This window comes from Mauremys reevesii, linkage group 27, assembly GCF_016161935.1.
Source record: "Mauremys reevesii isolate NIE-2019 linkage group 27, ASM1616193v1, whole genome shotgun sequence".
Classification (NCBI taxonomy): Eukaryota; Metazoa; Chordata; order Testudines; family Geoemydidae; genus Mauremys; species Mauremys reevesii.
In genome coordinates, this window is record NC_052649.1 from 2416597 (window position 1) to 2436602 (window position 20006).

The 20006-nt window shown below is 56.8% G+C and overlaps 2 protein-coding genes across 7 annotated transcripts in view; one reads left to right on the forward strand and one right to left on the reverse strand.

Moving 5' to 3' along the window:
* Positions 1–1678, forward strand: part of HDAC5 (histone deacetylase 5) — a 104155-nt gene extending 102477 nt beyond the window's left edge. For all 6 annotated transcript variants that reach the window (XM_039516619.1, XM_039516620.1, XM_039516623.1 and 3 more), the window contains one exon: positions 5–1678. In XM_039516619.1, the coding sequence (XP_039372553.1) occupies positions 5–44 (40 nt within the window). In that variant the 3' untranslated portion in view covers positions 45–1678. The remainder of the gene's footprint in view (positions 1–4) is intronic.
* A 7149-nt stretch (positions 1679–8827) lies between these two features.
* Positions 8828–18883, reverse strand: G6PC3 (glucose-6-phosphatase catalytic subunit 3). The gene is made up of 7 exons (XM_039516277.1): positions 18832–18883; positions 18197–18424; positions 16304–16410; positions 14172–14262; positions 12448–12566; positions 11491–11632; positions 8828–10506 (listed from the first exon to the last, which is right to left on the reverse strand). The coding sequence occupies exons 2-7, from the start codon at positions 18412–18414 to the stop codon at positions 10146–10148; spliced, it is 1038 nt and encodes a 345-aa protein (XP_039372211.1). The 5' UTR covers positions 18415–18424; positions 18832–18883; the 3' UTR covers positions 8828–10145.
* Positions 18884–20006: the final 1123 nt, after the last annotated feature.

Sequence of the window (20006 nt, forward strand, 5' to 3'; positions counted from 1 at the left end):
CTAGACAAGTGGATGAGCCGATGGAGGCAGAGCCTGTTTTGTGAAGTGCCAAGCCGTCGTGTAGCTGTCACTTTTTTGTGGGTTTTTTGGTCATTTGTGATTTCGTTCCCCTCCCTCCCCCCAAAGGATTTTTTTTTCTATTAAAAAGAGGAGAAAAAAAAAAAGTCACACTCGACTCCACAACAAAGCCGTGTGTGTGATTGTGTCCGTCTCCGAGCAGCTGACCCCACCAGCATCTCAGTCTTGTCCCCGCACCTTCGGGATTCAGGGGTTTGGTTGGTTTCGATTTCCTCCTCTCCTGTCTTACTTCTCCGGCGTTCTTCCCTTTGGCGACACACGGTAGCAGCGAAACAAGAAACGGTTTCACTTTGGGGTCCTTTACGCTCTGTGCTCCGGAGAGAGGAGACGACCCGGCTGATTTCACATCCGAACGGCAACACCGTCCTGTGTTCTCTCCCTCTCTCTTCTTTTCTCGTTCCCCTGGTTCGCTCACACCGAAATCCAAGCTCCGTGACTTGCTTTCTTGCTTTCTTTTTTTTTTTTAAACCTTCACACCTGAATTAATCTTTCTGTCAAGTGTGTTGAAGTGTTTCTGAGACATAAGTGACTCTGAATGCTGAGGACGGTCTCTGGGGGAGGAGAGAGGAAATATTCGTGCCTTTAATTAAGTCATTTTTTTTAATGCCTTAATTTCCCTGTGATTTTCATTTTGCTCTTTTGCGTTACCATTTCAGAGGGAGCTATACAGATATAAATATGGGGCCGGGGAAGAGAGTCACACTTCTAGTCTGATTCTCAATCACCCCCTCCCTCCCCAATCAACCCTCCCTTCTCCTACCACACGCACTGTGTAATTAATCCCATTGTAATTAAGAGAGCCATTGTGCATCCGTGTTCACGACCAATGCTTTCTGGACGTTCTTTTTGTTCGGTTTTCACAAAGCCTCGTCTCGCTGTAAATAATTTGATTTCTTGTCTCGTGTGCACAAAACAAACCGCTGTCCATTCGTAAAAAAAAAACAAAAACAAAAAAACAGAAAAAAAAGGGAAAAAAAATATTTTTCTTTTCCTGTTACTTCACCAGCCTAAGAGAACTTAGAAGGATTTTTAGCTTTAAAAGAGGAAAAAAAAAAACAAAGGTATATAATTTTATTACAGATGTATTATTTAATAGTATTTTTTTAAATGCACCGCACATGCTTTTCCTTTGGAAAGTCGGGTGGTGGGGTGGGGGCGGAGATTTGCACCAAGGACAGAGCTGGGTGGTTTTGTTTTAAATGATTCTTCGGCGGCGGGATTTCTAAGTTTCGGGTGATGTCAGCCTGCGTGTCGTGTGGTTTTTCTCTTCGGTTGAAACCTCTGATGAGGTCTGTCGGGGTCACCGTTCCCTTTGGGTTTAACGCTCCCAGGGACTCCCTGGGGAATGGCCTCTTTGATCATCTCAGCATTTGGATTCACCTTTCTGTTCTGCCCTGTTCGTAGACACCCCCGTGGCCTGGCTGGGGCTGTGCAGCAAGGAGATACAAGTCATTGAGGGGGGCGGGATTAGGTTTGTCCTGGTGTGGAGGGATAGGATGATGCCATGTAAACCCGCGGGCTGACCGGAGACTGTAGTGGTGCTTAGGTCTGGTGCAGGGCCCCCGTGCAGGGCAGCAAGGGGCTGATGTGTTGCATTGGCGGGGGGGGTGTGAATTTCACCCTGGCCTCCGGGAAGTGATGCGGGAGGGTTCCGTGCCGCTCGCCGTTCTGGGCAGTGGCAGGGTGGATCTAGAACCCTTGGCTGCTGCGGGTGCTGCAGTTTGTCCCTCCCGTAGGGGTCTCAGTACTAGACCCAGAGGCAATCGCTGGCCCCTCTGATGAGCAAACCTGAGCCCTGGATCCAGCCCCCTCTGAGCTTTGGGGTGGACTGTCCCACTGCCAGAGGACAGTTGTCTTCCTCTCCCCGGCTCGGATCCCTTCTCCCCGACCCCGCAGTGCAGTAGCTGTGCTGAACTCCCCTCACGAAGGCCCTGTCTACGCTGGGGTTCAAGCCCTGAGAGCAGACAGGGCTGATTGCCCCGCCCAGAGATACCCCTGGGACGCTTCACCCCCCTTTGCAGGTTGCGGTGCTTCGGGCGGGCTAGAATCCCCCTCCCTTTGTGGCCTCCCCTACAAGGCTCCCCGGGGTTGCCCCCACAGCCCAGTGCAAGCCCCTTCCAGCCTGAGCGTGGGGATCAGACTTTGCCCCTGCGTCCCCGAGTGGCTGGCTGAGCGCCGGGCCCCTTTCACGGCTTTACTTGCCTCCCTTCCCCAAACGGTTTCGTAGCCGTCGGGCCCAACGGCACGAGCCCAGGCCAGCGCGAGGGTGTGCGGCCGAGAGGGAGCGTCAAAGCGCTGTCAGGGCACGAGGCTCCCCGCCTGCTGCCCAGCTGCAGCACCCTGCCCCTGACACAGAGGCGAGCCGGCCACTTGGCTCTTGTGCCCAGCACTGAAACAGAGGCGAGCCGGCCACTTGGCTCTTGTGCCCAACACTAACTGAGCGGAGCTGGGGAGTTAGTGCAATACACACTTGTGAACACTAGAGGGTGCCGCTTGGCAAGGCAGGTCTGCTCCCTAGAGCTCTGCACATGCCACCCGCAGTACCGCCAGGTGATAACCTGGTTCTTCCCCGGAGGGCAACTCGATAACCCTTCCAGGGGACCTTGGCCTCCTGGCTGGCTCTGAAGGGAGTTCCCCTGGGATCCCCAGCAGCTTCTGGCAGAAAGCGAGCCCGTGCCAAACAGCGCTGGATACCCAAGAGCTCCGTGCTCGGATAGCTTGGTCCCAAGGCCGGGCGTGCTAGGGCCGAGCTGCCTTGCCCTTCAAGCTGCCGGGCATTTCCGATCCTGGCCGTTCTCTGCCCATTGCAGGGGCCTCTCCAGCGCCGCTCCATTGGCGAGATCGCAACGGCTCCTTAGCCGGGGCCGGGCCGTTTGGCGCCCGGCTGTACCTGCCGGGGGCAGCGCCCGGCCAGCTCACGTCACTTGTAGGCTGGACTCGTGCCCTGCCCACGAGGCCTGGCTACGCATGGGTAAGAAACCCAGCTCTCTTGTGCCGAAAACCAGCGCCCTAGAGAGAGCTGTGGAGTTTACTCAGGTGAAACAGAGAGAGATGGGTCATTGATCCTCCCTAGCATGGGATGGGGGTGGGGGGACTTATGCGGGTTCTTCCGTCCCTGCTTATCCGGCTCCCCGTCCCATCCCTTCTCTCCAGCACGCTGCTGGCCATTAGCTTTGAGCGCAGCGTGGCGAAGGTCGGATGGTCTAGTCAGGCTCTTGCACAGCTGTTAAAGGCAGAAGGAGCAGGGGTGGAAACGAGAGGGGTTGTTTATTGGCAGCTAAGCAGCTTCTCCCTGGTGGCTTCTTGAGGAAACCTACAGCAGTGGCAGGGTCTGTGTAGCAGTGACTAGGGTACGGCGTGTTTCCCTTTCGTTGTTGGTTCAAATGCAGCTCAGGTTGGCAGTGACTACGGGTCTGTCTACACTGCACTGTAAACTCAGGCTTAGACTCATCTTTGGGCCCAACCCCCCTTCCATCCACACGCAAATCAGTCTGAGGTGGGTCAGCAAGCACTCAGGACCCTGATCCTGGGACCTACCTGGGGCGGCTGGGGGAGGAGAATGACTCTGAGTTCCACTGTGATTCGGGTCCAAGCCCTGTCATTTTGCAGTGCGGATGCAGTTCAAGCTGCAGGCCCGAGTCAGAAGTCCTGCCCAGTGCAGTGTGGGCCCGTTAGCATGGCTGTGAGCCCTGGGTCCAGCACTTGTAAACCCAGGTTTACCACGCAGTGTGGACACACAAGCACGGGCTTGAGTTCACAAGCCTGGGTCCCACAGACCCGCATTTGCAATGCAGTGTAGACATACTCGGTAGGGTCCTAGTGATGCACTGCGGCATAGCCATGCTCGGTAGGGTCCCGGCGACAGCCTGCAGCAGAGCCGTGCCCGGTAGGGTCCCGGCGACAGCCTGCAGCAGAGCCGTGCCTGGTAGGGTCCCAGCGACGCCCTGCAGCGTAGCCATGCCCGGTAGGGTCGCTGTGATGCGCTGCAGTGTAGCCATGCTCAGTAGGGTCCCGGCGATGCACTGCAGTGGAGCCGTGCCCGGCAGGGTCCCGGTGACGCACTGCAGCGGAGCCATGCCCCGTAGGGTCCCGGCGACGTGCTGCAGCGGAGCCATGCCCAGTAGGGTCCCAGCGACACCCTGCAGTGGAGCCGTGCCTGGTAGGATCGTTGAGACACCCTGCAGCAGAGCCGTGCCCTATAGGGTCCCGGCGACGCGTTGCAGTGTAGCCATGCTCAGTAGGGTCCCGGCGACGCCCTGCAGCATAGCCGTGCCCGGCAGGGTCCCAGTGATGGAGGTTTAGCTGCGCGGCCGGGATGTCAGATTCGTCTCTAAATACCTTTTGAGTAGGTCATCCTGGGTCCTGGCTCGGCTCTTGACCTCCGCCTTTCGCCAGCCCTGCCTGGCCCCGAGCAGCGCTGAGGTGTGACATACAAAGCGAGTTGGCGCTGAACGTTGGAAGGCTCCGTTCAGTTCTGAGCTGCCCACCCCTAGTGGAGACGTCGCCCAGGCGGGCGGGCGTGCAGTGAGGCAGGGTCTCTGGGCATGGCCCCGGGGAGCCAATACGGGGAGTGGATTTTGCCCAATGTGACAAAACCCACCTGGCGCCACTCCTCTGTCTTGGTAGAGATGTCCAGGACTGAATCCCCCTTTGCCCTGCCAGGGTGGCCCCCTTCAGGGCGGAGCTGGCCCTGGGGAAGCTTGCCCGCGGCCCAGTCCCCCTTGGCAAGGCTGGCGATGCGAAAACCCCGCCAGGGCTTCCCAGACGAGGGGCTCGCTGATCTCGGCTGGGCTCTAGCCTGGAGGCAGGGAGAAGTTGGGCACAGAAGGGTCTAGCGTAGCTCGCCCGAGCACTCAGGGAGTTGGAACAGGGATCTCAGCCCTCTGCTCGCCCCAGCCACCACCCGCTGGGCAAACCCACTGGAGGAAGGGCCCCGATGGGTCACTCGAAGCCAGGGGTGATCCCTTCGAGGCCCTGTCTCCACTGAGCTCCCAGGTCCCCTTCTCCCCTTCCCAGACCAGCCCGGAGGTCGATGCCAGGTTTCCAAGGGGCATATCCGGGAGCAGGGTGGTTTACAAGGTTTCGTTCTCCTGATTAAAGACCCACCCAGAAGCCACACTAGGTCCGTTCTGCCAAGAACCCCTCTCCAAACATGAGCCCCGTTTCCCTGGGACGGCTCGGCCGTGGCTTGCCCAGTGGGCGGCAGAGCCTGAGTTCCCTGCTCTAATCCCAACCGCCTGCAATACCAAGCAAGGTGCCCTCAGCTCTGCCACCACAGCTGGCTCCCAAGTGGCAGGCCCTGAACACGGCACTAGCACGGGAGCTGAGCCCCTTGAAAGGCTCAAGCTGGTTCTTAATCGCCCCTCCCTAAACCATGCTGCACCCGGGAGCCATCTCCTAGGTCCTTAAAGCCACCCCCGCTCCATGGAGACTCCTCGGGCCAACAGCAGCAATTGCTCCGGCCTCTTCTTTGGGTGGGGAACCTCCCCCCTGACCCACCTTGGCTAAACGTTGCCCTGATCTTGCCACCATGGTAGCACAGTTCCCTTCATCTGCCCTGTCTGCTCTAGAGATACAACTGCCACCCCCCTCCCCCCGGTTACAACCCTGTTTCGTTTCGGCGCGGAGACGGGACCTCAGGCTCATTTTCTAGCCACGCTATGGCACTGCTCTAACCCAGTTCCAAAACGCTGCCCAACACCCGTCTCCGCTCCGCAACATAGCCCTGGGGTAGCCGGCCCAGGGACCAGCCGGTCTGGAACCGTCACCCGGACACGGCTGTATGGGTAGGACCCTTCGACTTCCTGATGTACCAGTGACCAGAGGGCCCTGTTCGCCCTCACCCGGCACCTTGCGCAGTCAGTTGGGTGTAAAACGTGACCGGATCAGACCAGGCCCGTTTCACACCCTCAGTGCACTCGTGCAAACGACTGGCACGGGGGAGTCAGGCCCGGCCGATCTCAGCACCTGAATACAGCTGAGCCCCCTCTGCCCAAGTAAAGCCAAACTCTCTTCTCAACTGTGTTGGAATCCAACACTGATCCTAGAGATCGGGGGGAGGACAGGGAGGATGTATCACCTTTCTGCTCGTAAAACCCTCCAGTCTTAAAGAAATGGAGAGAAGAGAAGCATTTTCCCCTTGGTCCCATTGTTCCTCATCATGCTAATGAGTTTCTTTATTTTGGGGGAGAGGGCAGTGAGCCACCCCCCCCCTTTGCAGTCTGTCTCGGTTGCAGTATGGGGGTGTCAAGTTTCTGCCAGGGCCCTGTTCTTCACTCATTTGCAAAAAAACACAAAAAAAACCCCAAGCCATGACTCCATTGGACACCTGTAAGTGTTTGTCCATGGGTGGATTGTGTCCCATGGTCTCGTTTCTGAGTTTCACGCCGTCTCGGCAGTATTACGTTGTTGGGGGTGGTCTGTGCCGTTTCTGTCGTTCCTGTCCCCTGGACACTGCAAGATGCCACCCCCCCGCCCCCTCCGGGGTGGGAACTGTTTCTGTCTGAGGGTTTGGTTTTGGTTTTCTGGTTTTTTGCCCTGCTCTCTGTCTCGCTCTCGCTCTGGTTTTCAGTTGAGTATTTTGTAATATGTTACAATGTTTGTCCTTGTGTAAATAAAACTGTTTCTGGCAATACCCGCCGGTGGCGCTGGCGTGCGTGGGTTTGTTTGGGGTCGCACCTTTCCGCCCGGCCTGCCAGGGCCGCACCAGCCCTGAGCTTCACTTCCGTTAAGGCTCCCGCAGCAGAGTTGGGGGCCGCCCTTGGATTTTGATTCCTGGCCTGATTTTCAGAGGTTTCCCGCAGCATAAAGGGCCCTTTACGCTGTCAGAAAGAGGCTGTGGGGCAACTCGCCGGGTCAGAAGGCTGGTCTAGTCAGTAGGACACTGGAAGGCACTCCAGCCACCGGGGTGCTCGTCCCAGCTCTGCCCCAGATGCTGTGTGGACTGGGGCACGTCGCTTCAACTGGCTGGGCCTCAGTTTCCCACCTGATACTGCCCCAGCTCCCACAGGGGTTGGGGCTGGGTTAATGAGTAGAGGCACTACAGGGATGGAAGCCTTCGAAGTGCCAAAGCCACACCCGCAAATGACTCGCCTTGGAAAGGTTTTAAGGGCCCCTGGTGTAAATGACTCTCTAAGCTCCGTGGTGTGGGAAGCATCGAGGGGAGGGGCCACCCCTCTGGCAGGGGGCCGGCGGCCTGAACTGCATGGTGGTCCAGGGCTGGTTCTTGTAGAGAGCGACACAGGGCAGGCAAACCCAGACCCGGAAATGGGGTGCGTTGCTAGCAGAAAGCCAGCCCCCTTTGCACCGGCTGGGGAATTCCATGGGCACTGCCTGTTGCGGTGGAGTAGCGGGGAGCCTCTGCCCCTCATCACGGCCAGTTCCTCCAGGCGGGGTGACGCTCCCCGCCCCTTCAAATCCCTGCCCAGCGGTGGGGAGGACGAAGGGCGGTTCACTTTGAATGAGGTGCCAGGGGTCACACGGGCAGTTACAGGGTCCTTTATTTGGTTCTCAACACCAGGAATAAATACGCGCCGCCAGCACTTGGCCGTTACCCTGTAGCACCTGGGCGCCCCAGTCACGGACCAGGCCCCCGCTGTGCTAGATGCTGGACAAACACATGGCTGAATCGCTCCCCCCTCCCCCCAATGTTTCAAGTCACAGAGGATTTGCAATGACACGGACAATGTACGTGAACAGAAGCATTTTAGCTATGGCCTGGGTGTGCCGCTGCCACCGGAGGGAGGCCGGCCTGTGGCCTTGTCACTCAAGGCCTTTGGCCCTGTCAAGGCTAAGTGATGAGACGCTGCTTGGGTCACCGTGACCTTGTCCAACACCTTGGCCTTGTCTCCGCCAGCACAACTGATCCCTGGTATCCAGCTAGTCTGCACCAGCACTTACAACGTTGCTAGTTTCCTGGCCGTGTGGCCTGGTGGCTAGAGAGTGACCGGAGATTCAGGAGCCCTGGGTTCCATTCCCAACCCTGCCACTAGTCTGCTGGGTAACCTTGGGCAAGTCCCTTCATGGCTCCGGGCCTCAGTTTCCCTAGCTCGAAAAATGGGGATGATGACTTGGCCTTTTGTAAAGTGCTCTGAGATCTGCTGCTGAAATGCTCCAGCAAAACGCTAGATGTTAGTCTAGAGACTATAGCTGGAAAGACGCAATGTATTAAACGATCAAACTGGAAGCAGCTAGAGGATGAGGACTAGCCAGCATGGATTTGTCAAGAACACATCATGCCAAACCGACCTCATTTCCTTCTTCGACGGGTACTGGCCTAGTGAACAGCAAGGGCGTGTTAGGCATGATACATGTTGATTTTAGGAAGGCCTTTGACATAGTCATGCATGACAGTCTCGTAAGCAAACTAGGGAGGTGTGGGCTAGATGAAATTACTAGCTGGTGGGTGAGCCCGTAGACAGAGAGTGGTTCCCAATGGCTTGCTGTCAAACTGGGAGGATGTATCGGGGGGGGCCTGCAGGCATCTGTCCTGGGGCCAGTACCAATGACTCTGAGAGTGGAGTGCAGCGTAAGTTGCAGCTAACACTAAGCTTGGGGAGGGGGAGCACTTTGGAGCACAGGCTTAGAATTCAAAAGCACCTTGATGCAAGCAGGGACCTTGAGCAGGTGAGGTTAGATCAATCAGGACAAGCTGAAATTCAATAAAGACAAGTGAGGAGAAACTGGTTCAGTTAGATTGGCAAAAAGCCAACGCCCAAGGTGTTAAATTTGCAGAATGGAGCTCAGCTGGCTGAAGTGGTCCTACTTTGCTGAAAAGCAGCTGGGATCGGTAGTGAATCGCAAATTGAATATGAAGCAGCAATGTGCTGCAGTTGTGAAAAAGGCGACTGTATTCTGGGCTGCAGTAACAGGAGTGTCGTATGTAAGACACGGGAAGTAACTGTCCTGCTCCGCTCAGCACTGCCGAGGTCTCGGCTGGAGCCCTGCGTCCCGTTTCGGGTGCCGCACGGTAAGAAAGATGTGGTCAAACACAACAGAATCCAGAGGAGAGCAACAAAAACGATCAAAGGTTAGAAAACCTGCCCTGTGAGGAAAGGTTAAAAAAAAACCAAACTGGGCAAGTTTAGTCTTGAGAAAAGAAGACTGAGGGGAGACCTGATAACAGGCTTCAGATATGTTACGGCCTGTTACGAAGAGGACGGGGATCCATTGTTCTCCATGGCCACTGAAGGTGGGACAAGAAGTGATGGGCTTGATCGGCAGCCAGGGAGATGGTTAGAGATTAGGCAAAGCTTTCTAACTCCCAGGGTAGTGAAGCTCTGGAACAGGCTTCCAAGGGAGGTTGTGGGGCCCCCGGGCTGGACTAGAATCAGTGTTTCTCGATGCCCGGTCCCTGAGAGCTCCATGCCTTTAGGAAGGCAGCAAGATGGTCCCTGGTATCAAACAGGCTGAGAAATACTGGCCTAGATGACCTCTTGAGGTCCCTTCCAGCCCCACCTAGTAGTAGCTGTGCAGCTGGAGAACAGAGTACCACATTTTCTAGTGCAGATGCACCCACTGCATCCACACACAACTGTCCCCAGCACTGGGATGGTGTGATGCCCAGGACAAGGTCTTCAGTACCGGCCAGAACAGTTTCTCTGCAGGCCAGACAGGAAGCTACCAATGTTGGAGCCACAGGGGGCCAGCTGGTCCTCCAAACAGCCCACCTTGCAGCACCCTGTCTTGTGTCTGGAGCTTACCCCAGAGCCCTGGCTCCCAGCACAGCTAAACCTCCTTGGTGCTAATGCTCAAGGGGACAGACCCAAGCCACTGGTTTATTTGGATCCTTCTAGCATGAGGCCCCCTGTCTAAGCCAGAGGAGAACCTGCGTTAGCCAGTGCAATCCTCCTCCAGCCCAGAGCCAGCTGCTCTCATGCACTGATGCGCAGGGGGCTGGACCAGCAGACGGGAGAACAGAATTTGCCCTGTGACATTGGAAGCTGGGAGGATAGATGCTGCCACTTGCTAGGAGATTTAGTTTACGGGTACGCGGGAAGTTCCAGCCACGCCCCCCGCCTAGGGAGAGCGACCCGCCGTCTGTCTGGCTCACTGATGCACTGGACGTGCTACTGGGAGTGTGGCCGGCTCTGCGTGAGAGGGAGCGACCGGACCAGCCACGGAACAAGCGCCACCACCACCCACGGGAAGCTGGCGTATTTCAGAAAGTTCAGGCCGTACCACAGGACGATGTTCTCCGGCTGCACCACGTCGTTCAGGCCCTGAAGGGCAGCGAGGGCCAGGCCAGCGCCCACGGCTCGCTGCGTCCAGCCGGGTCTCTCGTGCCTCAGCTGGGTGTAGAGGGAGGAGTGGGTGGCCAGGCCCAGGCCCACGGCAGAGGCTGTGTCTCGGCACAGCGACGCGAAGGGCCTCGTTTCTATGCGGATCCACTCCGGGTTCAAGCACCACTTAGTGGCCAGGTGAATTGACCTAGAGGAGCGGTGGAGAAATGTCAGTGCCTGAAAGCTCTTCCCGAAGAGCCCTGGCAGTAACTGAGCGGCCCTGCCGCCCCCGCTCTGAGCGTCTCAGCCCTGAGGAAGGGGCCAGCCCTCCTGGGAGTGAGTCAGGAGGCTCCACGTCCAACCCAGCCTTAGGGCACTGCTAGGGAGGGGCTCTGGGGTCATAAAAGAGCCAGAGGGGAACCGGCCCTTTAAGATGGTGCAGGGTTCTGTGGACCTATGACTGATTAGCTGCCTCCCACATGGGCTTAAAAGGGGGCCCCTGGGCCGGAGTCCTGGAGAGTCAGAGCCGCCAGGGAAGAGCAAGGAGAGGGTCCCTGGGAGAGACAGAGAAGCTGCAGAGAGCGGAAAGCTCCGCCGGCCCTTCCTGGGACTAGGGGGAAATTGCTGAGCCCAGGTGAGGGGCCACCAGCTGACCTTCCGGAGCTGCCGAGCCAGTGCCAGGGGGCTGAGGGCTGGGAGCTCGGTGGAGTGGCTAGCTGAGTGGCTGGATGGCTGGAAAGGGCCGAGCTGTTGGTCTGTGTTCTGAATAAATTATGCCCAGAGGTGGCTCCTTGAACTGGGCCAGGGGAGAGCCCTGGACCAGGGGGATGCTGAGGCAGACACACCGGTGGTGCGCCCGGCCAGGGCCCCCTTGTCGCCGCTCCCCAAGGCACTTTCCAGGAGTGTGGGTGTGATCCCGGTCCCCGGGCATGTTCTCTCTTGGGCAATTCTGCCTCCCTCAGCTGGAGTGACTGTAGAATGGGCTCTGTGGCACCCAGAGGAAGGGTGGGGATTCCTGTGCATAAAGCCCCGGGGGAAGGAAGATGCCACAGGACGGTAAGTTGCCAGTAACCCGAGGAGTGAGAACCCAGCGGGTTTATCTGCTCGGGTCCTGCAGCCGGTCAGGCCGTGCTGGGCCTGGGTCTCTCTGATCGGGAAGCCGTGCAAAGGGACGTTCCCGTGAGAAGCTCACCAGTCGATGTCCACGCCAAGAGCGACCATGCTCCAGTACAGCCCAATGGCGCTCAGCAGCAGGGCCAGCGAAGTGGCAAGGTAGAAACTCAGCTTCCTCTCTGCTGGGACGCAGGCCTCCAGCATCCAGCCCAGGGCGGCTCCTGGGCAGCAAAGAGACACAGGGCAGAGGGGCAGGGAGCCTTGGCAGGCAGCAGCCTGAGGACTGGGAGCAGGAGGAAGGGCTGTAGCTTGAGCCCGGAGTCTGATGCCGCCCGGCAGCGAGGGAGGAGGGTGCTGGCCACAGGTCCCTGCCAATGGGGGGAAAAGGCTCAGACGCCACCAGCTGAGCAGGTCCTGAGGAGCAGATTCCCACTGCCTGGGTCAGCTGGGCTCCAGGTCACAGCTCACACAGGGAGGGGTGGGGGTAACCCACTGCCTGCCATCCACCTTGCAAGGGCCGGTGGGGCTGTGCTGGCCACAGAGGGTGGGCTCGGAGCGGGGAGGGTGAGCGGACACTTAGGGCCCATCAGCCCCAAGCGGATGATTGCAGTGACCTACCCGAGCCTGCTGGCAGCTGGATGCGCCCCGGCGGGAGAGGCGCTAGCCAGATCCCTTCAGGGACAGCACCTGCCTCCTGAGGACATGTCTCCCACCTGGGCTGCCTCCTCTCCCATGAGCCCCCGGTGGCTACCCTCCCCCCTGGGGCTTAGCGCAGGCTCGCGGCAAGGCTGCAGGCTAATTGGCCAGACGAGCGCGACCAGGGCCAGATCACATGGAAACCGAGTATAGAAGCCGTGCTGGGAGCTGGGCCAGACCGCGCTGGTGCCAGCCACAAGGGCCTGCCAAACGGCTCGGCTAGCACAGCCCAGATGGGGCCAGTGTCTGAATGCAGTCCCCACCTCCTTTCCTCTGGGTGCCAGCCAGCCAGCCTCCTCCCTCTGCCTGCCAGGCCCGCCGCCCCCCCAGATCTACTAACCAGCCACAATGCCGCCCAGCACCTGGTGGGGGAAGTGTGCCAGGATGAAGATGCGCGAGAGCCCCACTGCCAGCAGGAGGAGAAAGTAGGCCAGGAAGGGGGTTAGCTTCACCAGCCGGCTGTTGGGGGGGGAAGGAATGGGAGTTATACAGCTGGGTGGGAAAAGAACACGTGCCCTCCTGCCTGCCAAGCACAAGGGGCAGCTCTGTCACCTCAGCGTCACCAGGCCGGCCACCCCTCCCTACTGAGCCGTCCGGGTACGTAGCACTGGGGTACCTGAGCACTGCAGGCGAGTCTGACCCCCCTTGCCCTGCACCGTGACCGCCGTTCGGAACACTCTGTACTGGCGGGAGTGACCGGGGCAGGAACAGGCCACTGGAGAATTGGGCCAAAGAAGAGTGGCAAAAAGACTTGTACGCGAGGCAAAAAAAGACAGTCGAAGGGGAGCAGAAAACTGCACCAAAACAGGGTGAATTTTTCTGCCGAGATTTTTCTTGGGGTTGTGGGAACTTCCCCCAATTTTTTCACAGGATTGTTTCCTTTTTTGCAATAGTCGCTCACCGCGGGACAGGGGCACGTGGCCAAAGTCCAAATGCTACGTTTCCTGGAAATTGTCCCATTTCGATGGGACCCTGCCCATTTTTGCCAGGGGCTTCCCAGTCGCTCACTAAAACCCTGTCTTGGGCCCCAAGCCAGCAAAACACGAAGGCCCAGATTTGGAAGGTTTTTCGGTGATGCTGCGCTCAGTGGTGTGATGCCCAACTGATTTAGGAGCCTTATGTCTCATTTTCAAAAGAGATCTAGGCACTTTGCCCAGACTTAAGGCTCCTAAATCAGTTGGGCAGCACAACACTGAGCGCAGCAAGGCCTAAATACCTTTAAATATCTGGGCTTGAAGCCCTTGGTTAAGTCCGTCCCTGCTCAGCAAAGCTCCTATGCACATGCTTAGCTGTAGATGCACGTTTAAGGAGATTTAAGTGCTCAGTGAACAGCTAGGCACATATATAAATGCTTTACTGAATAGGGACCACCTGCTGAATCGGGGCTTAGTTGAATAATACAATTAGCTAACATGATATTAAGCCCCTCCTAGCACCAAGTAGAGACAGGGTTTAACACCTTTCAGACATGTTGGGTTTGACTACAACTAGCTGTGACAGATGCAATGCTCCGGAGGCACGGACTATAGCACGATCGCTCTCCCATTAGGCCAGGAAAACAATCGCTAGGCAGCCGATAAAGATACACGATAGTCTCGGAATATTCCCTATGGCCGTAGCGTCTCAATATAATCGTCTTTGAACATTCTGTGCTTCCAACGCATTGCATCGCTCACCCCAGCAATGGCATTTTGTAGCCACCCGGGGGGCCGATTCTTCGCTGGCCTGCACAGCACAAGCTGGGTATGAGATGCTACCAGACCTGAATGGCCGTGCTTTCTACTTGCTTTGCACTTATATGTAAATGATGACACAACATTGGGGACAATGAAGCCTCAGGCCCTGGGGGGCTGATCCTGATCGGGGGTCTCAGGGCACTACTATATAAATAAATAGAAGTATAACCAATAGCGTAATAGTTGTACCCATTGGAATAGGCCATGCCGCAGGCTATATCTGTGCAGGGTGGCTCGGCTGTGTTACGACAGCCTCCATGCAAATGCCCACCCTGCCAACAATGGGGTGTCGGGGAACTGCCTGTCCCAGGACCCCTGCAGCACCTACCTAGTGGAGTGTCGGGATGCCAGTGCCGTGAGAGCAGTGACGATAGGCCACAAGGCTGCCCCTGTGATCATGCAATGGCCGGAGGGGCTACCTGCATAAAGGGAACACGAGGGGTTAAATATTTGTCCTGCCTGTCTCTGTGAGAGGATAGTTAGGATCTGGAGGTAGCATGGCCTAGCGGGTAGGGCACTGAGAACCAGGAGATCTGGATTCTATTTCCAGCTCTGCCACTGGCCTGCAGGGGGACCATGGGGGTGGGGGGGAAAGAAGAGAAGTGTGTGCCTCAGTTTCCCCATCTATGAAACAGGAGGGAATGACACTGACCTCCTTTGTAAGGTGCTGTGAGATCTATTGATGAAATGTGCCAGGAAAGAGCTAAGTGTTAGTTGGCTGCTTGCTATGAAGGAAGGGTTACTGACCCGTTTGGCAAGAGTGTTTGTAACCCAAAGTCACACAGCCAGGCTGGCCCCCAGGAAGAGCCACCAGCCTGTGCTGAAACCACCCCTACTAGGGCCTCCTGGCCAGATCCTCAGCTGGTGAATACTGGAGTAGCTCCCCAACAGAGGGGCTGGCCCTCACAGTCCGATTCGCTGTTCACTTAACACCAGTGTAAACGGGGAGTAGCTTCAGGGAAGTGGCTAGCGTTACCCTGGCATGAGAAGGGAACTGAGCCGAGAAGGGCGGCAGTATCCAGGAGATTACGGTACTATAAGATGCTGCATTCAAGTTGCCTTGTTTCTATGACTCCGCTCTGGGCAGACTGCTGGGTTCTGCGGCTTGTGTATTACCCTGTGCCCCCCTCACTATAATGTCATGGGAGGGGGGTGGTCAAGAATGGCCTCGGGTCTCCCGCTGTTCCGGCTGCTGGCACTCAAGGTTCTCACTGCATGAGTATCCACACCCCAGATGCAGGGAGAGGAAACAGAACCTTCCTTAGAGCCATCTGCCCTCGGGGGCTGGCACTCAGCCACCGGGGCAGGAGACTGGGGCTTCACAGGGCAGAGGGGAAGGAGTGGTGATCCCAGGAAAAGGAGCTGGAGGCTGGACTTTTAGGGTAAGGGAGAAGCCAGGCTGGAAAGGCCAAGCAAGATTCCCCTTCATCCCACTGCCTGCTGTCAGAAAGCCGACCTTCCCAGGGATTTCCTGGCCTAGAAGCAGGCAGTGATATTTATTACTTGCCAAGGTCGGTGGCACAGACTTCACTTCCCACCGTTCACTAATGTGTTCTGCTGAGAATCGCAGGCTGATTAATGGCCTTACAGCTGAGCTGTCTCTCCCGTGCCAGGACCCCAGCTGACTGGTGACTTAAGGCTGAGGCACTGTCCGGACAAAGTGGGCTGAGCACAGTCAGTCCAGCAGCGCAGCCAGGGCCTGCAGACGGCCAAATTCTATAAATGCCCTGGGCCCGGTAATGTCCTCCTCACGGACGGCATCAGGCCACTTCCCTTTCACGACAAGTGGGAGTCGGATCAGGCCCCGAGAGCCCATTTCCGCTTAGTCCTCAGAAATCGAGGTGGATCTGAGGCTGCCTTTGTGTAACTAGCCAACCGAGAGACCAGAAGGGAAGGAGCTTGTGAATGTCCCATTAGAAATCCCCTCTGGCCTCCCTTTAGGGTCGCCTGTTATACAACCATCAACAATGACCTCCTCTATTGCCCTCTTCATCTGTGGATCTCAAGGCACTTTACAAAAGGAGAGTAGGAATCCTCACGGCCATTTTACAGATGGGGAAACTGATGCACCAGGAGCTTAAGTGGGCAGGCCTTCTGTAATGAGGGGACTCGGCTTCCAGTGATGGTACAGGGGTGTCAATCAGCTGTCCTGGCCAAATTCCAATGCTGAGTGTTGCCTTCTGCTTCCCTAAATTCCTTCTGCAGTTTCAATTCAGTACCACATGCGTCACTTCCCATCCTGAACTCTTATGTAGCAATGCTATGCACTGTTAATCAGCCACGTCCCCCCCTCAGAGGGGACTGCACGTCAGTGGCTGGTAACGTGATTCCTGTGTATGTTCACGTGCTGAAGAGCACTTTGCAATCCTTTGGGAGGAAAGTGCTATGGGAATATGGGACACCGTTGTGGTACTTTCTGAAGACATACAAGCTGAAATTTTAGCCCTCTTAATAACCAACCTGGCCCTGTTTCACAGGAGACAGGGAACTGGCGAAGCAGGACTTTTTCCTTGCTGAAGAGTCCAGATTCATAGACCCACCAGAATGGCCGTTCACCAAACAAGAGCCTAGGGACAGAAAGAGGAGACAGAACTGTGAAGGCTAAAAAACAAAAAGCCCAAGTCTCCCAGAAGCCACATCTTCTCTGGAGCCAATAGCCCCGTGGGACACAGTTGAGGGCAAAGCCTGATCCATGACTTAGGGCTGCGGTCTCCAATTTGGTGCCCGTGGGTGCCCTGGCGCCCGCTGGGGCATCTAAGTGTGCCCGCGTACTGACCGGCGGACGAGCATCCGCCGAAATGCCAGCGATTTTTGGCAGCATTTCGGTGGCGACGTCTCTGGACGATACTGCTTGTCGGCGGCATTTCGGCAGAGACGCCTATTGACATTGCCACTTGTCGGCGGAATTTCGGTGGATGCTCGTCCGCCGCCACGGTCCTCCGTGGCTCGTCATCTGGCGCCCGCCAGACGAAAAAGGTTGGGGATCACTGACTTAGGGTGCATCAGGGCTGACATATGACCTCAGTGCCAGCCAGGTCCTTTTCTCCCTCCAGATGGCTGAGGAAGTGGGTCAGCTGATTCTGGTTCCTGGTTTTGATAAGTCTGCCCAGTCAGCAGGCCTGTGACCACTGCACAGGGATCTCCCAGTAGCACACTGTCCAGCATGTGAGCCAGTCTGCTTCGCGTGACACCTGAGTAACTCCACTGACGGCAGCAGTGCGACGCTGGGTCTGCACCAGTGTAAATGAGATCAGGATCTGGCTCGGCGTGCCTGCGATTGCTATTTGCTGGGTTATTAAGAGAACGCCTGAAGGTTAAAAAAGGAGTAGGAAGAGAAGGGAGGCGAGCAGAGGAAGAGGCAGAAAGAGAGAGAGTAGAAAAGAGAGAACGCAGGTAAGTAGAGGCGAGTTAGGTGACATTTATGGGCTGTGTGGGCCTGACCCATAGCCCACTGAAGTCAATGGAGTGTCTCATTGACTTTGATGGGCATAGGATCGTGCTCAGTAGAGTCAATGGACAGCCTCCCGTTGATTCCTGTGGGCTTTGAGTCAGTTCTCAGAGCGTGTATAAAGTGGAGAGGAGCATACTTCAGAGCTTCCATGGCTCTTGGCAGGGCTGGGTGTGGATCCCCACACTCTTTGCTCCTTGGCTAGCACACACCTCTCCCCGAGTATTAAAGTGGGGTGAGGTGGCAGGAGCAGGGCCCTGTAATCACGCTGACTTTTCTAGCTGCTGTTGCTGCACTTTCCACCTGGGATCTGGAGCCACGCTGGGATCTTTCTGCCTCTGCCGTTGTCGCTAGTAATAAAGATCTCATAGCTGGGATTTAGCTGATGCATCTGTCGTGAGGCAGAAACAGGCTCCGGCTCCCTCTCCCACAGTTGGGCTAATGGGAGTGGGTACTTTTAAGTGTCAATAGAACATAGGAGTGTAAGAACTGCTACAATGGATCAGACTGGTGGATCCATCCCGCTCAGTTTCCCCCCTCGGACGGCGGCCAATTCTGGCTGCTTCAGAAGAAGAAACCACGCAGTGAGCAGATTTTATTTTTTAAGGGGAAGCGCATGATTTGGGAGGGAGTGGCTTTGTCTCACGCTGCTTCCTTATTGCAGGAGTAGTGACTCATGCTTCACGTAAAAGCGGTGATGCTGGGCAAGCCCACGTGTGCCTTAATGCGTTTTCCTAGAACACCATAAAAACAGATCACTGGGAAGATGGGTTTCATTAGTAATACCATCCTGAGCACATGGGTTTCTTGGTCCAGTGAGTCTGCTACCTGGGGCAGTAGAGGGGATTCAGCCTCTGAGCTGTGTATGTGTCTATCCCAGTGTCTCGGAAGAGACCTTTTCTCACCATTTAGCCACTATATTGAGCCACTCGCAGACTAAACCGATCCACAGCACTGCCACCCCAACCTTCCGGTCCAGGAAATAAGCCAGGGGGAAGAAGACGACGAAGATACATTTGGGATCGGCCAGGAAGGTCACCGAAAGCCAGAACCGCTCCAGCCAGGGCGGCCCGGTCTGCAGCATCTCGGCAAAAAGGACTCCGCGGCTGTACAAGGCGTCCATGGCGGCCAGGCTGAAAGGACAGAGGAGAGCGTTAGAGGGGCCTGGACCTGCGACCGGGCACTGGAGCTGCACGGCTGCACCTGCCGTGGCATCGGGCACAACTTTAAACCCACCCCCAGTTTGCATGACTGGGGGGGGTGTCTGGGCTGAGGCAGATGGAAAAACAGGTGCCCCCTGAGGGGCAGGGGATCCTGATACCTCTCCCTTGAATGCAGGGGGCACCTGAAGGGCAGGGGATCCTGCCCCCCCCCCATCACTGATACCCCCCCCAGGGGGCTCCCTGAGCCTCCCCCCCAGCAGCGTGAGGCTAGCGCAGGACTCGAACCCAGCTCTCCCAAGCCCCCCCCAGGCTCGCGCTCGAACCACGGGGCCATTCTACCGCACTTCCCACCCCAGCCCGCGCGCCAGCCCCGTTACCGGCAGCTCCCGGATGACGACGCTCCCTTCCTCCCGCCCTTCCCCTCCGACAGCGCCCCCTCCCCGCCTACATTTCCCAGAGGCCTCAGCGGCCGCCGGGGCCCTACGGGGAGGAGGCGGGGACACGCCGGTGCGCCACGCGCGCTCTCGGCCCCCCCCGGGCCCGGCTGTGTGGTCGGCCTCGCCCCAGCCGACTGGGCGTTGCTGCTTCCCCTCGCCACGCCCCGCCCCGGACGCTGCTCCTTTGCCCCCGATGTCCCGTCCCACGCCCCCTAAGTCAGCTCCTGGCCCCAAATCCAACGCCTGCCCTCCCCCAGTTCCACCTGTAGCCCCCCAGCACTCATCCATCCCACCCTGTAGCCCCCACCTTCCAAATGCATCCCCTAAACTGGCGCAGATCCCGCAAACCTCTTACTCCTGCTACTTGTGTCCTAAATCTCACCCCTCCCCACCCAGGCTCCCAACCAACACCCCAACCCAGCCCCTATATCCTCCTGTGCCCCACCCCCATCCTCCCTCCTCCCCCGTACCTCCAATCCCACACCATGCACCTCCTGCACGTGTAATCTCATGCTCTAATCTGGGCCCTCAATCCCATATATCCTGCTGTTACTCCTAGAGTGACCAGACAGCAAATGTGAAAAAATTAGGCCTGGGCTAGGGGGCAATAGGAGCCTATATAAGAAAAAGACCCAAAAATCAGGACTGTCCCTATAAAATCGGGATATCTGGTCACCCTAGTTACTCCCATGCCTGAGACTATGTGCCTTCAGTTTCACCTTGTTCAAACCAGGGGTCGGCACCTTGGCAAAATTATCATACTTAGAGACGGACATTGGGTCGGGGAGGGTTATGTCATTCGGAGTTAGTCAACGTTTCTTGAAACATTACCACGGACACGTTGCTGACCGCTGGTTCAAACCCAGTAAATCTAAACAAGATTTTTTGTGAAGGGGAGTTAACCAACGTGTTAACAGTAAAATGTGTTAACGTAAAACCCAAATAATTTTGTTAGTCTCTAAGGTGCCCCAAGGAGTCCTCGTTGTTTTTGCTGATACAGACTAATGTGGCTACCACTCTGAAACCTGTAAAACCACTGGGAGATCCTAGAAACCTTGTGTGAAGTGCATGTCTATGCTATTATTTCTGTATCGCTATAGTGCATAGTAGCCCCA